Consider the following 16,005-nt stretch of genomic DNA (forward strand, 5'->3'; position numbering starts at 1 on the left):
TAAATGTAAATGGACTAAATGCTCCAACCAAAAGACATAGATGGCTGAATGGATACAAAAACAAGAACTGCATGTATGTTTTCTACAAGACACCCACTTCAGACCTAGGGACACATACAGACTGAAAGTGAGGGGATGGAAAAAGATATTCCATGCAAATGGAAATCAACGGAAAGCTGGAGTAGCAATTCTCATGTCAGACAAAATAGACTTTAAAATAAAGACTATTACAAGAGACAAAGAAGGACACTACTTAATGATCAAGTATCAATCCAAGAAGAAGATATAACAACTGTAAATATTTATGCACGCAACATAGGTGCACCTCAATACATAAGGCAAATGCTAACAGCCATAAAAGGGGAAATCAACAGTAACACAATCATAGTAGGGGACTTTAACACCCCACTTTCACTAATGGCCAGATCACCCAAAATGAAAATAAATAAGGAAACACAAGATTTAAATGATACATTAAGCAAGATGGACTTAATTGATACTTATAGGACATTCCATCCCAAAACAACAGAGTACACTTTCTTCTCAAGTGCTCATGGAACATTCTCCAGGATAGATCATATCTTGGGTCACAAATCAAGCCTTGTTAAGTTTAAGAAAATTGAAATCATGTTAAGTATCTTTTTCAACCACAATGCTATGAGACTAGATATCAATTACAGGAAAAAATCTACAAAAAATACAAACTCATCGAAGCTAAACAATACACTACTAAATAACCAAGAGATCACTGAAGAAATCGAAGAGGAAATCAGAAAATACCTAGAAACAAATGACAACGAAAACACGACAACCCAAAACCTATGGGATGCAGAAAAAGCAGTTCTAAGAGCGAAGTTTATAGCAATACAATCCTACCTCAAGAAACAAGAAACATCTCAAATAAACAAGCTAACCTTACACCTAAAGCAATTGGAGAAAGAAGAACAGAAAAACCCCAAAGTTAGCAGAAGGAAAGAAATCGTAAAGATAAGATCCAAAATGAATGAAAAAGAAATGAAGGAAATGATAGCAAAGAATAATAAAACTAAAAGCTGATTCTTTGATAAGATGAACAAATTTGATAAACCATTAGCCAGACTCATCAAGCAAAACTGGGAGAAGGCTCAAATCAATAGGATTAGAAATGAAAAAGGAGAACTAACAACTGACACTGTAGAAATACAAAGCATCGTGAGAGATTACTACAAGCAACCATATGCCAGTAAAATGCACAACCTGGAAGAAATGGACAAATTCTTAGAAAAGCACAACCTTCTGAGACTGAACCAGAAAGAAATAGAAAATATAAACAGACCAGTCACAAGCACTGAAATTGAAACCGTGATTAAAAATCTTCCAACAAACAAAAGCCCAGGACCAGATGGCTTCACAGGTGAATTCTATCAAACATTTAGAGGAGAGCTAACACCTATCCTTCTAAAACTCTTCCAAAATATAGCAGAGGGAGAAACACCACCAAACTCACCATCACCTTGATACCACAACCAGACAAGGTGTCACAAAAAAATCAAACTACAGGCCAATATCACTGATGAACATAGATGCAAAAATCCTCAACAAAATACTAGCAAACAGAATCCAACAGCTCATTAAAAGGATCATACACCATGAGCAAGTGGGGTTTGTCCCAGGAATGCAAGGATTCTTCAATATATGCAAATCCATCAAGGTGATACACCATATTAACCAACTGAAGGATTAAAAACCTTATGATAAGCTCAATAGATGCAGAAAAAGCTTTCCACAAAATTCAACACTGATTTATGATAAAAACCCTCCAGAAATTAGGCATAGAGGGAACCTACCTCAACATAATAAAGGCTATATATGACAAACCAACAGCCAACGTCATTTTCAATGGTGAAAAACTGAAACTATTTCCACCAAGATCAGGAAGGAGACAAGGTTGCCCACTCTCACCACTGTTATTCAACATAGTTTTGGAAGTTTCAGCCACAGCAGTCAGAAAAGAAAAAGAAATAAAAGGAATCCAAATCAGAAAAGAAGTAAAACTGTCACTGTTTGCAAATGAAATGATACTGTACATAGAGAGTCCTAAATATGCTACCAGAAAACTACTAGAGCTGATCCATGAGTTTGGTAATGTAGCAGGATACAAAATTAATGCACAGAAATCTCTTGCATTCCTTTACACTAATGATGAAAAATTTGAAAGAGAAATTAAGGAAACACTCCCATTTACCATTGCAACAAAAAGAATAAAATACCTAGGAATATACCTACCTAAGGAGAAAAAAGATCTGTATGCAGAATACTATAAGACACTGATGAAAGAAATTAAAGATGATGTGAACAGATGGAGAGATATATCATGTTCTTGGATTGGAATAATCAACATTGTGAAAATGACTCTACTACCCAAAGCAATTTACAGATTCAGTGCAATCCCTATCAAACTACCACTGGCATTTTTCACAGAACTAGAGCAAAAAATTTCACAATTTCTATTAAAACACAAAAGACTCCTAATAGCCAAAGGAATCTTGAGAAAGAAAAAAGGAGCTGGAGGAATCAGGCTCCCTGCCTTCAGAGTATACTACAGAGCTACAGTAATTAAGACAGTATGGTACTGGCAAAAAACAGAAATATAAATCAGTGGAACGGATAGAAAGCCCAGAGATAAATCCACACACATATGGTCACCTTATCTTTGATAAAGGAGTCAAGAATATACAGTGGAGAAAAGTCAACCTCTTCAATAAGTGGTGCTGGGAAAACTGGACAGCTACATATAAAAGAATGAAATTAGAACACTCCCTAACACCATACACACAAATAAACTCAAAATTGATTAAAGACCTGAATGTAAGGCCAGACACTTTAAAACTCTTAGAGGAAAACATAGAACACTCTATGACATAAATCACAGCAAGATCCTTTTTGACCCACTGCCTAGTGTAATGGGAATAAAAACAAAAATAAACAAATGGGATCTAATGAAACTTAAAAGCTTTTGCACAGCAAAGGAAACCATAAGACGAAAGGACAGCCCTCATAATGGGAGAAAATATTTGCAAACGTAGCAACTGACACAGGATTAATCTTCAGAATATACAAGCAGCCCATGCAGCTCAATAACAAAAAAAACAAACAATGCAATCCAAAAATGGGCAGAAGAGCTAAATACACATTTCTCCTTAGAATGTGTACAGATGGTCAACAAACACATGAAAGGATGCTTAACATCACTAATTATTAGAGAAATGCAAATCTAAACTACTATGAGGTATCACCTCACGCCAGTCAGAATGGCTATCATCAAAAAATCTACAAACAGTAAATGCTGGAGAGGATGTGGAGAAAAGGGAACCCTCCTGCAATGTTGGTGGGAATGTAAATTGATACAGCCACTATGGAGAACAGTATGGAGGTTCCTTAAAAAACTAAAAATAGGGGCTTCCCTGGTGGCGCAGTGGTTGAGAGTCTGCCTGCCAATGCAGGGGACACGGGGTCGTGCCCCGGTCCGGGAAGATCCCACGTGCCGTGGAGCGGCTGGACCCGTGAGCCATGGCCGCTGAGCCTGCGCGTCTGGAGCCTGTGCTCCGCAACGGGAGAGGCCACAACAGTGAGAGGCCCGCGTACCGCTAAAAAAAAAAAAAAAAAAAAAAAACAACTAAAAATAGAGCTACTGTATGACCCAGCAATCCCGCTACTGGGCATATACCCTGAGAAAACCATAATTCAAGAAGAGTCATGTACCACAATGTTCATTGTAGCTCTATTTACAATAGCCAGGACATGGAAGAAACCTAAGTGTCCATCGACAGATGAATGGATAAAGAAGATGTGGCACATATATACAATAGAATAACACTTGGCCATAAAAAGAAACAAAACTGAGTTATTTGTAGTGAGGTGGATGGACCTAGAGTCTGTCATAGAGAGTGAAGTATGTCGGAAAGAGAGAAACAAATACCGTATGCTAACACACATATATAGAAAGTTTAAAAGAAGAAGGTTCTGAAGAACCTAGGGGCAGGACAGGAAAAAAGACACAGACGTAGAGAATGGATTTGGGGACACAGGGAGGGGGAAGCGTAAGCTGGGACGAAGTGAGAGAGTGGCATTGACATATATACACTACCAAATGTAAAATAGACAGCTAGTCAGAAGCAACCGCATAGCACAGGGAGACCAGCTCGGTGCTTTGTGACCACCTAGAGGGGTGGGATAGGGAGCGTGGGAGGGAGACACAAGAGGGAGGGGATATGGGGATATATGTATATGTATAGCTGATTCTCTTTGTTTTATAGCAGAAACTAACACAAGAATGTAAAGCAAATATCCTGCAATAAGGATGTTAAAAAAAAAAAGTTATTGTGATACTTCATTTATCTACTTTTTTACTGAATGAGAGAGGCTTTTTATAAAATTATATTCGACTACCTATAAAGTAAGCACTGAATTTAAAACTAATACCAAAATATTAATGCAAGTAATATAATGGTTCTGTTAGCTCATTCAGCTCTTATTTATATTTCAGTTAAACTGGTTATTTTCTCATTCTGGTTTCAGATAAAAAAGATGTTAAATGCAAAACCAGAGGATGTTTGTGTTAAGTCACCATTGTCCAAACTCAGAAGCTCAGAACGCTGGGATCTTTCTTTGCAGGGGGTAAATAAAAACTATTTCCTTTTAAGTATGTGGTGTTACTTGGTATGTTTAAAATAATTTAATAAAGCTGAATTTTAATTTTCTTATATGTCCTTTTTTTTTGTTTTCTAATTGCAGGTTTTAAGTTTATTTCTGGCAAATGTTGAAGTGATGCTTTGAGGTTAGGGTCTTTTTCAATTTAAATCTAAGAACATCTTATTATGCATGGTTGTTTCCTTCATGAATTTAAATCTCATTATTGTTATATATATGATATTTAAAATTTATGAGAATATTAAGCTTACTAGAATCCTTTGCTCTTTTTCTCTGTTTTGTAAGTTTGAGAGGGTACATCTTAAAGGGTGACACAACTATATGTGTGTGTATATATATATTTTTAAAATATTTATTTTTTATTGGGGTACGGTTGCTTTACATTGTTGTGCTAGCTCCTGCTGCACAGCAGAGTGAACCAGCCATATGTATACACATATCCCCTCCCTTTTGGATTTCCTCCCATCCAGGTCACCACAGAGCACCAAGTAGAGTTCCCTGTGCTATGCAGCAGGTCCTCACTAGTTATCTATTTCATACGCAGTGGCGTATGAAATAGATTGACCCAGATGTCAATCTCAATCTCCCAATTCATCCCAGCCCGACACAACTATATCTTAAAAGGTATCCTGATTATGAATCTGGAGTAATTTTATTACTATTAAGTATTACTATAGAGTTCTCATGAATAAAGCTTAAGATAGCACTTTATAAGTTTTTTTTTTTTTTCCTTGACGGGCACAACTCATGGTCAAGGTTTTAAAAATAGAATTTTTCTAAGATTTTCTAATTCTCCATTTGAGGATATACGTATTAGTCTACTAGGGCTAACATAACGAAAGACCACAGGTCAGATGGCTTAAACAACAGAAAGTTATTTTCTCACAGGTCTGGAGGCTGGAAGTCCAAAATCAAGGTGCTGGCACGGTTCATTTCACTAAGGCCTCTCTCCTTGGCTTACAGATGGCTATCTTGCTTTGTCCTCATATGGCCTCTTTTCTGTGCACCCACATCCCTGGAGTTTCTTCCTCTTCTTGTAAGGACACTAGTCTTATAGGATTAGGATCCCACCCGTATGACCTCATTTAAACTTCATTACCTATGTAAAGGCCCTATCTCCACATACAGTCATATTAAAGGTTAGGATGTCAACATATGAATTTTGGCAGAGACAGTTCAGATCACAACAGGAGAATTTTAGGATAACAGACTTTAAGTCACCTTGAATGTATGTGTTTTTATGTTACAGACAAGAAAAATTAACCATTTACTATAACTTGTTCTCAGAGGAAAGATTTGTTGTTAGTATTAGTTGCTTTAACATTTATATATTTATTTATTTTGGCCGTACTGCATGGCTTGCAGGATCTTAGTTCCCTGAATAGGGATTGATCCCATGCCCTCAGCAGTGAAAACATGGAGTCCTAACCACTAGACCACCAAGGAATTCCCTAACATTATTTAAAAATTTAATAATTAAATAATGCATTTGCTTTTTATACAGGGTACAAAAAAAGGAAATAACAAATGGGACTATTTCTTAAATGCAGTCACTGCTGACAGTTTTTTTTCATTCCTTTCAAGGAAAAGAAAGCATATTGCCCCCATATGACTCTGTATTATTTTTTGATCATTGCTTAAGAGGGATCATGAAATACATAGTAATATTAGTAATATTGTTAATTTTTTTCTTCTATTTTAACACATTTAGATCTCTTTTATTTATTTTTTATTGGCTTTGCAATACTCCCAAAATATACTATATACAATAATTTATTCACTTAGTGCACTGATATTAGACAATTCGGTTGTTTCTAGAGTTTTGCTGACAGAAACAATATTGCAAGACCTTCATTTTTTGTAAACAGGGAACTATTTTTGAGTGGGATTACTGGGTCTAAGGAAGTTTGTATATTAAATTTTAATGAATATTGCAAAATTGTCTCACAGAAGATTTGCACCAATTTATATTGCCACCAGTGAGAGCTCCCATATTTCTACAGGTTTAGTATTACTGGATATTATCAGGCAGTAAAATTGTTGCCAGTAGAAGAAAAATATACATTATTTTTTTAAGCTTTTTTTAAAAAAATATTTATTTATTTATTTTTGGTTGCATTGGGTCTTAGTTTTGGGGATCTTTCGTTGTGGTCCGTGGGCTCTCTGGTTGCGGCACGTGGCTCAGTAGTTGCAGTGCATAGGCTGACTTGCCCCGTGGCATGTGGGATCTTAGTTCCTGGACCAGAGATTCAACCTGCTTTCCCTGCATTGGAAGGCAGATTCTTAACCACTGGACCACCAGGGAAGTCCCCAACATACATTATTTTAAGAAAATTTTATCTCTGCATTTATATATTTTACTTTATGTTTTAGAATACTGAATGGAGTAAAAATAAGATATATATATCATTTTAAATACACACACACACACACACACACACACACAGTCTCTTGGAAGTAGATGGATGCTTTTTGTTGGGTTTGTTTTCTTAAGGGGTGTCTTACTAAATGTGTTTTTTCCTTTACCCTTGGGTCATATAATCTTCCTTTAGTATTTGGCCTTCAAGAGGCAGATGTGGATCACCAGAGTGCTCTTTTTTAAGAAATAAATTTATTTATTTTATTTATTTATTTTTGGCTGTGTTGGGTCTTCATTGCTACGCGCGGGCTTTCTCCAGTTGCGGTGAGTGGGGGCTACTCTTCGTTGCGGTGCGTGTGCTTCTCACTGCAGTGGCTTCTCGTTGCGGAGCACAGGCTCTAGGCATGTGGGCTTCAGTAGTTGTGGCATGAGGGCTCAGTAGTTGTGGTTTGTGGGCTCTAGAGCGCACAGTAGTTGTTGCACATGGACTCAGTAGTTGCTCTGTGACATGTGGGACCTTCCCGGACCAGGCTCGAACCCATGTCCCCTGCATTGGCAGTCATATTGTTAACCACTGTGCCACCAGGGAAGTCCCCAGAGAGCTCTTTAGGTATTAAGTCTCTATGTTATATAATCTACGGTCTTCTCTTTCCTTAACACCTTTTCATTTCAGCAGTCTCCTTTTCCTGAGAAGTAATGGCTTATTTTCTCCTATTTCTCTCTACCCACTGAGTGAAACAAGGCCTCCTCAGAGACATATTTTCTTTTCCTATGACCAGTTTCCCACTCTAGTTGCACGTGTTCCTTAGGATAGTGATACTTAACTTTTGGGAAATCTACATCGTGTTTGAGATTTGAAGTGGCAAATGTGTCAGCTTTACCTTGCTCCCATGTTGCTTTAGACTTAACGGTATTTGTTAAGTGTGCTTCATAGTTTGTAGGGTTTGAGGCAGTACCAAAATCTTGCTTTGTTGTTTCTCCCACACGCTGTAGGTTTCAATGAAATAAAAAGGGATAAATACCACTCTCCATAATCTTCAGATTATGCTATCTTCAGCAGAATTTTAACTTGTTTATTTTTGTTTATTAACTGAGATGCAATTATATAAAGCAGGCTGCACAGATCTTAGGTGTATAATTGGATGAGCTTTGACTAATGTAACATATGCAACCAATATCTCAGTGAAATAGAGCATTGTCGTGAGCCTTGAAAGTTCCCTTATGCCCCTTACCATTGTATCTTCTCTTTGCCCGCTGTCCCTATTCCCACCCTGTTCCTGACAACCAATTTTCTGATTTCTATATCAGTAACATAGTTTTGCCTATTCGTATAGTGTATACTCTTTTGTGTTTGCCGTCTTTTGCTTAGTAAAACGTTGTTGAAACTCATTCCTGTTTTCTGTCTATCAGCAGTTGCTGTGAGCGGGGGGGAGGGGTACTCGTTGGGGTGCGTGGGCTTCTCATCATGGTGACTTCTCTTGTTGCAGACTCTAGGCACGCGGGCTTCAGTAGTTGTGGCATGTGGGCTCAGTAGTTGTGGCTTGTGGGCTCTAGAGTGCAGGCTCAGTAGTTGTGGTGCCCGGACCAGGCTCGAACCCATGACCCCTGCATTGGCAGGAAGATTCTTAACCACTGTGCCACCAGGAAAGCCCAGTTTGTTTCTTTTTACTGCTAAGTAATATTCTGTTATATGAGTATAACACAATTTATTAATCTAATTCTTCTGTTGATGGACTTTTGGGATTGTTTTTAATTGGTTTTAATTTGCTTTGCCCTGGTGACTAATGGTGTTAAAATATTTTCATATGTTGATTAGCTGTTGTATATTTTCTTTTTTTGTGAAGTGTCTGTTCAAATTTTTTGCCCTTTTAAAAATATATTTTATTGGCAATTAATTTACGTATAATTAAATTAATCCATTTTAAGTGTTCTCTGAATTTTGACAAAGGTATACATTTTTGCAGCCACCACCATTATAAAGGGGTGTGTGTGTGTGTGTGTATTTGTATTTATTTATCGTTTTTTTTGTTGGTGTACAGTCCTATGAGTTACAAAATCTGTATAGACTCATACGACTATCATCACAGTGAAGATACCGTACAGTTCTATCACTCCAAAAAATTCCCTTTGTAGTTACTCCCTATCCCTACCCCTAACCCGTGGTAATGTTGTTTTCTCTACCTGTAGTTCTGTATTTTCCAGAATGTCACATGAATGCAATCATGGAGTATGTAATTTTTTAATGTTTTGAGAGTGGCTTTTTCATGTAGTATAATGCCATTGAGATTCATCGATGTTGTATATATCAATAGTTTGTTTAACCATTCCCATATTAACCACTGAAGGACATATGGGTTGTTTCCAGTTTTTGGCAGTTAGGAATAAAGATGCTATACATATTTGTATACAGGTCTTTTTTGTGAGCGGAAGTTTTTAAATTTCTCTAGGGGAAATACCTAGGAGTGGGATTCCTGAATCATATGTAAGTGTATGTTTAACTGCCAAACTGATTTCCAGAATACCATTTTACATTCCCACCAGCAATGTATGGGACTTCTGGATGCTCTGTAACTTTACCAATACCTGGTACTGTCAGTTTGCTTATTTTTTAAAATAATAGACTATTTTTTAGAGTTGTTTCAGGTTTACCAAAAAACTGAAGGGATAGTACAAACAGTACCCATATATTCATTCTGCCCTTCCCTATGCTCACACACAGTTTCCTTATTATTAACATCTTGCATTAATGTGGTACATTTGTTACAGTTGGTGAGCCAAATACTGATACATTTTTTTAATATTGAGATGTAATTGACATGTAACACTGTATTAGTTTTAGGTGTACAACATGATGATATTTATTTATTTATTTATTTATTTATTTTGGGGATCGAGCCATTTTATCTAGGGGCTTTGGAGGAAGGTTGAAAGGCTGGGAGGACAGTGAGATCTGATGTCCTTCTCCCAGCCGGGAGCTCCCCAGCTTCACCATCTCTGAAAGCCATAATGATTGATACATATTTAAATTGCAAAATTATTGCCACAGTAAGTTTAGTTAACATACATTACCATTACATAGTTACAGTTTTTTTTTCTTATGATGAGACTTTTAAGATCTACTCTCTTAGCAGGTTTCAAATGTATAGTATAGTTTTGTTAACTAATCCGCCATGCTGTACATTATGTCCCCAGGACTTATAACTGGAAATTTGTACCTTTTGGCCACCTTCATTCATTTCCTCCAGCTCTCAACCCCTGCCTCTGGCAACCACAAATCTGTTCTCTGTATCAATGCATTAAGATTCAAAAAAAATTCCACATGTAAGTGAGATCGTACAGTATTTGTTTTTCTCTGTTTGACTTATTTCACGTAGTATAATGCCCTGACAGTCTACCCATGTTATTGCTAATGGCAAGATTTCCTTCTTTTTTTATGGTTGAATAACATTCCATTAAAGTGTGTGTGTGTGTATATATGTGTGTGTATATATATATGTACACATACCACATTTTGTTTATCCATTCATCCATTGATGGACACTTAGATTGTTTACACATCCTGGCTATTGTAAATAATATTGCAGTGAACATGGAGTTGTCGATAATTTTTTTTTCAGGTAGTGATTTTGTTTTCTAAGGAAAAATACCCAGAAGTGGAAATGGAATTGCTGAGTCATGTGGTTTTTAAAAATTTTTTTGAGGAACCTCCATAGTATTTTCCATAGTGTCTCTACCAGTTTACATTCCTGCAAGCAGTGCACAAGGGTTCCATTTTCTCCTCATCCTTTTTTTTCTTTTTAAATATTTATTTATTTGGTTGTGTCAGGTCTTAGTTGTGGCACGCGGGATCTTCTATTGCAGCACATGGGCTTCTCTATAGTTGTGGCGCATGGGCTCTAGAGCACGCGGGCTCAGTAGTTGTAGCACGTGGGCTCTCTTGTGGCACGCGGGCTCCAGAGCCTGCGTGCTCATTAGTTGCGGTGCACAGGCTTAGCTGTCCTGCAGCATGTAGGATCTTAGCTCCCTGACCAGGGATTGAACCTGTGTCCCCTGCATTGGAAGGTGGATTCTTTTTTTTAAATAAATTTATAAATTTATATATTTATTTATTTATGGCTGCGTTGGGTCTTCATTGCTGCGTGCGGGCTTTTTTCTCTAGTTGCGGCTAGTGGGGGCTACTCGTTGTTGCAGTGGGCAGGTTTCTCATTGTGGTGGCTTCTATTGTTGCGGAGCATGGGCTCTAGGCACCCGGGCTGCAGTAGTTGTGGCTCTTGGGCTCTAGAGTGCAGAGTCAGTAGTTGTGGCGCACGGGCTTAGTTGCTCTGCGGCATGTGGGATCTTCCTGGACCAGTGATTGAATCCGTGTCCCCTGCATTAGCAGGTGGATTCTTAACCACTGCGCAACCAGGGAAGTCCCAGAAGGTGGATTCTTAACCACTGGACCACCAGGGAAGTCCCTCTCCTCATCCTTGCATCCTCTTTTTATGTCTTGTCTTTTTGATAATGGCCATTCTACCAGGTGTGAGGAGGTAGTTCATTGTGGTTTTGATTTGCATTTCCATGGTGTTTAGTGATGTTGAGCCCCTTTTCATGTACCTGTTGGCCATATGTATGTCTTCTTTGGAAAAATTTCTATTCAGATCTGTCGATTTTTAAATTAGATCTTTTGTTTTTGCTATTGAGTTGTATGAGTTCTTTATATATTTTGGATGTTAGCCTCCTATCAGTTATATGTTTCAGAAATAATTTCTCCAATTCTGTAGATTGGTTTTTCATATTGTTGATGGTTTCCTTTGCTATGCAGACATTTTTAGGTTGATGTAGTCTCACTTGTTTATTTTGTTTTTATTGCCTTTGCCTAGGTGTCAAATCCAAAAAATCATTGTTAAGACACTGATATCAAGGATCTTACCCTTTATGTTATCTTTTAGGAGTTCTATAGTTTCAGGTTTTATGTTCAAGTCACTCAGTCCATTTTGAATTGATTTTTGTGTATGGTGTAAGATAGTCATCCTGTTTCATTCTTTCGCATATGGTTGTTCAGTTTTCCCAGCATAATTTATTGAAGAGACTGTCTTTTCCCAACTGTATATTCTAGTGTTATTTATCATAAATTAATTGACCATATATGTGTAGATTTATTTCTGGGCTCTCTCGTCTGTTCAGTTGATCTATTTTTGTGTTTTTATGGCAGTACCATACTGTTTTGATTACTATAGCCTTGTAATGTAGTTTGAAATCAGGACGTGTGGTGTCTTCAGCTTTGTTCTTCTTAAGATTGCTTTGGCTATTCAGGGTCTTTTGTGGTTCCAAACAAATTTTAAGATTGTTTTTTCTATTTCTGTGAAAAATACTGTTGGAATGTTGATAGGGATTGCATGAATCTGTAAGTTGCTTTGGGTAGTACGGCCATTTTATCATTATTAATTCTTCCTGTCCATGAGTATGGCATATGTTGCCATTTATTTGTATCTCTTCAGTTTCTTTCATCAGTGTCTTACAGTTTTCAGTGTATGGGTTGTTTATTCCTAGATATTTTATTCTTTTTACTGCAGTTGTAAATGGGACTGTTTTCTTAATTTCTCTTTCAGGTAGTTTATTGTAAGTGTGTAGAAATGCAATTGTTTTTTTGTATGTTGATTTTGTATCCTGCAACTGTACTGAATTCGTTGATTAGTTGTAACAGTTTTTTTTGGTGTGATCTTTAGGGTTTTCTATGTATGATATCTTGTCATCTGCCAATAGAGACAGTTTTACTTTTTTTCGAATTTGGATACTTTTTATTTATTTTTCTTGCCTAATTGCTCTGGCTAGGACTTCTAGTACTCTGTTGAATAAAAGTGGTGAGTGTGGCCATCTTTGTTTTGTTCCTGATCTTAGAGGAAAAGCTTTCAGCTTTTTACTCTTGAGTATGACATGTGATGTGGGCCTGTTATACGTGTCCTGTCATACATAATTGAGGTACATTCCCTCTATACCTGCCTTGTTGAGAGTTTTTATGGTGAATGGATGTTGAATTTTGCCAAATGCTTTTTCTGCGTCTATTGATATGATGATATGATTTCATCATTCATTTGATGAATGTGATGTATCACATAGATTGATTTGTGGATGTTGAAGCATTTTTGCATACCTGGAATAAATCTGACTTGTTCGTGATGTGTGAACCTTTTAATGTATTGTTGAATTTAGTTTGCTAATATTTTGTTGAGGATTTTTGCATCTGTGTTCATCAAGGATATTGGCCTGTAATTCTTTTGTAGTGTCCTTGTCTGGTTTTGGTATTAGGGTAATGATGGCCTCATAAAATGAGTTTGGGGGTGTTTCCTCCTCCTCTGTTTTTTGGAAGAGTTTGAGAAGGATTAGTAATAATTCTTCTCTAAATGTTTGGTAGGCTTCACCAGGGACTCCATCTGGTCCTGGACTTTTGTTTGTTGGGAGGTTTTTGATTACTGATTCAGTCTTGTTATTAGTAATTGTTCTGTTCATATTTTCTCTTTCTTCATGATTCAGTCTTAGTAGGTTATGTTTCTAGAAATTTATTCATTTCTTATAGGTTGTCTAATTTGTTGGCATATAATTCATAGTAGTCTCTTATGATCTTTTATAGTTCTGTGATCAGTAGTAATATCTCCTCTCTAATTTTTGATGTTTTTGTTTTGTGAGTTCTCTCTCCTTTTTGCTTGTTGTGCCTAGCTAAAGGCCATTTTGGGGTTATCTTTTCAAAAAACAGCTTAGTTTCATTGATCTTTCCTATTATCGCTTCACTCTCTAGTCACTTATTTCCACTCTGATTTATACTTTCATATGTTTTCTTGTAACTAATTAGTTCCTTTTTTGGCTTAAGGAAAACCCTTCAACATTTCATGTGTGGCAGGTCTAGTGGTGCTTCTCTGGAACTTTACCTTTTGCTTGTCTGGAGCTCTTTATCTCTCCTTCAGTCCTGGAGGACAACTTTGCTGGGTAGAGTGTCCTTGGTTGGCAGTTTTTTCTTCTTTCAGCACTTTGAATATATTGAGACACTCCCTTCTGGCCTGTAAAGTTTCTGCTGAAATATCTGCTGATAGTTTTATGGGGGTTCCCTTGTATATAAGAAGTTGTTTTTTCTCTTGTTACTTTTTAGATTGTCTCCTCGTCTTTAACGTTTTACAATTTAATTATAATGTGCCTTGGTGTGGCTCTACTATAGATGCATCTAGTTTGGAACGCTCTGGGCTTCCTGACTGTGGATGTTGGTTTTGTTCCGCAGGTTAGGGAAATTTTCAACCAGTATTTCTTTTCCTTTTTTAAAGAGTTTTATTAGCAACTAATCAAGATGCTTTTTTTTTTTTTTTTTTTTTGCGGTACGCGGGCCTCTCCCATTGCGGAGCACAGGCTTCGGACGCGCGGGCTCAGCGACCGTGGCTCACGGGCCTAGCCGCTCCGTGGCATGTGGGATCTTCCCGGACCGGGGCACGAACCCGTGTCCCCTGCATCAGCAGGCGGACTCTCAACCACTGCGCCACCAGGGAAGCCCTCAACCAGTATTTCTTTAAATAAGTTTTCTACCCCTGCCTTCTCTTTTTGGTACTCCTATTATGTGAATATTGTTCTCCTTTATGTTGTCTTATAAGTCCCTTAGTATATGCTCACTCTTTTTATTCTTTTTTTGATCCTTTGATTGGATGAATTCTACTGCCCTGTCTTCGAGTTCACTGATCCTTTCTTTCACGTCATCTAGTTTACTGTTGATCTCTCTATTGAATTTTTCAGTTCAATTATTAATATTCTTCAGTTCTGTGATTTGGTACTTTCTTATATTTTCTTTCTTTTTGTTGAAATTTTCATTTTGTTTACGCATTGGTCTTTTGACTTTGGTGAGCATCTTTATGACTAATTTTTTGAACTATTTATCAGGTAGATCACTTATTTCCAGTCAGTAAGGTGTTTTTTTCTGAGGTTTTATCTTGTTCTTTCATTTGTAATGTATTTTTCTGCTTTATTTTCCTTCATTCTCTGGTTAGTTTCCATGTATTAGATAAAACAGCCACCTCTCTCAGTCTTGAAAGATGGATCTTATATAGGACCTGAACCTTATCCTTTAATCCTGTCCTAACTCTTGGTTGTTTCTTAGACCTCTGTGATTGTCCAAGCAGTCTTCTTTGTTTATAGTGGCTTCCAGTAGTTGAGTGTGACAAGACCTGTCCGTATCCCAAGGGGGAGGGTCTTAGCACCTAGATGCAGGCTGATTGGAAGCCAGGCCCCCAGGCAGCAGCTTTTAAAGTATACAGCTAGGGACTTCCCTGGTGGCGCAGTAGTTAAGAATCCACCTGCCAATGCAGGGGACACAGGTTCGAGCCCTGGTCCGGGAGGATCCCACATGCCGTGGAGCAACTAGGCCTGTGCACCACAACTCCTGAGCTTGCACTCTAGAGCCTGCGAGCCACAACTACTGAGCCCATGCTCCGCAACAAAGAGAAGCCACTGCAGTGAGAAGCCCATGCACTGCAACAAGGAGAAGCCCCTGCTCGCTGCAACTAGAGAAAAAAGCCCGTGTGCAGCAACAAAGACCCAACGCAGCCCCCCCAAAAAAAAAAAAAAGTACACAGCTATACCTCTTTCAGAGTAAGACTGGCAGACAGGTGTTTCTGTTTGTTTGCTCTGTGCTGTAACCTGGGGGGATAGCTGGTTAAAAACTGTTCTGCTCTTAGGTTTAGTCCTGTGGGACCTACGAGCACATGCCCCATTGGCCACCAGAGCCAGGTGATTAGGGGGTATCCCCTGGGCAGCAGCTGCAAAAAGTGGTGTGCCAGTCTTGTGCATAAGCTCCTTTTTGGGAGATAAGGGCAACCTGGAGGCAGAGGGAGAGCTCAGAGATGGTGCCTACCTGCCTCTGTGGTCTCTGGAGAGTGTTGCAGTTGGACCTGGGATGCGTATTAAATTAGAAGCCTGCCCTCATACTGCAGATTTTGAGATAA

General features: G+C 38.0%; 1 protein-coding gene across 5 annotated transcripts in view; it reads left to right on the forward strand.

Moving 5' to 3' along the window:
- Positions 1 to 16,005, forward strand: part of SENP7 (SUMO specific peptidase 7) — a 171,048-nt gene that overhangs the window by 41,829 nt on the left and 113,214 nt on the right. For 4 of the 5 annotated variants that reach the window (XM_082654076.1, XM_082654074.1, XM_082654077.1 and 1 more), the window contains one exon: positions 4,558 to 4,656. The exons of the other annotated variant lie outside the window; for it this stretch is intronic. In XM_082654076.1, coding sequence (XP_082510202.1) covers positions 4,567 to 4,656 — 90 coding nt within the window. In that variant the 5' untranslated portion in view covers positions 4,558 to 4,566. The remainder of the gene's footprint in view (positions 1 to 4,557; positions 4,657 to 16,005) is intronic. 5 annotated transcript variants of the gene reach the window in all.

Source organism: Grampus griseus (genome assembly GCF_964374135.1).
Source record: "Grampus griseus genome assembly, chromosome: 5".
Lineage (NCBI taxonomy): Eukaryota > Metazoa > Chordata > Mammalia > Artiodactyla > Delphinidae > Grampus > Grampus griseus.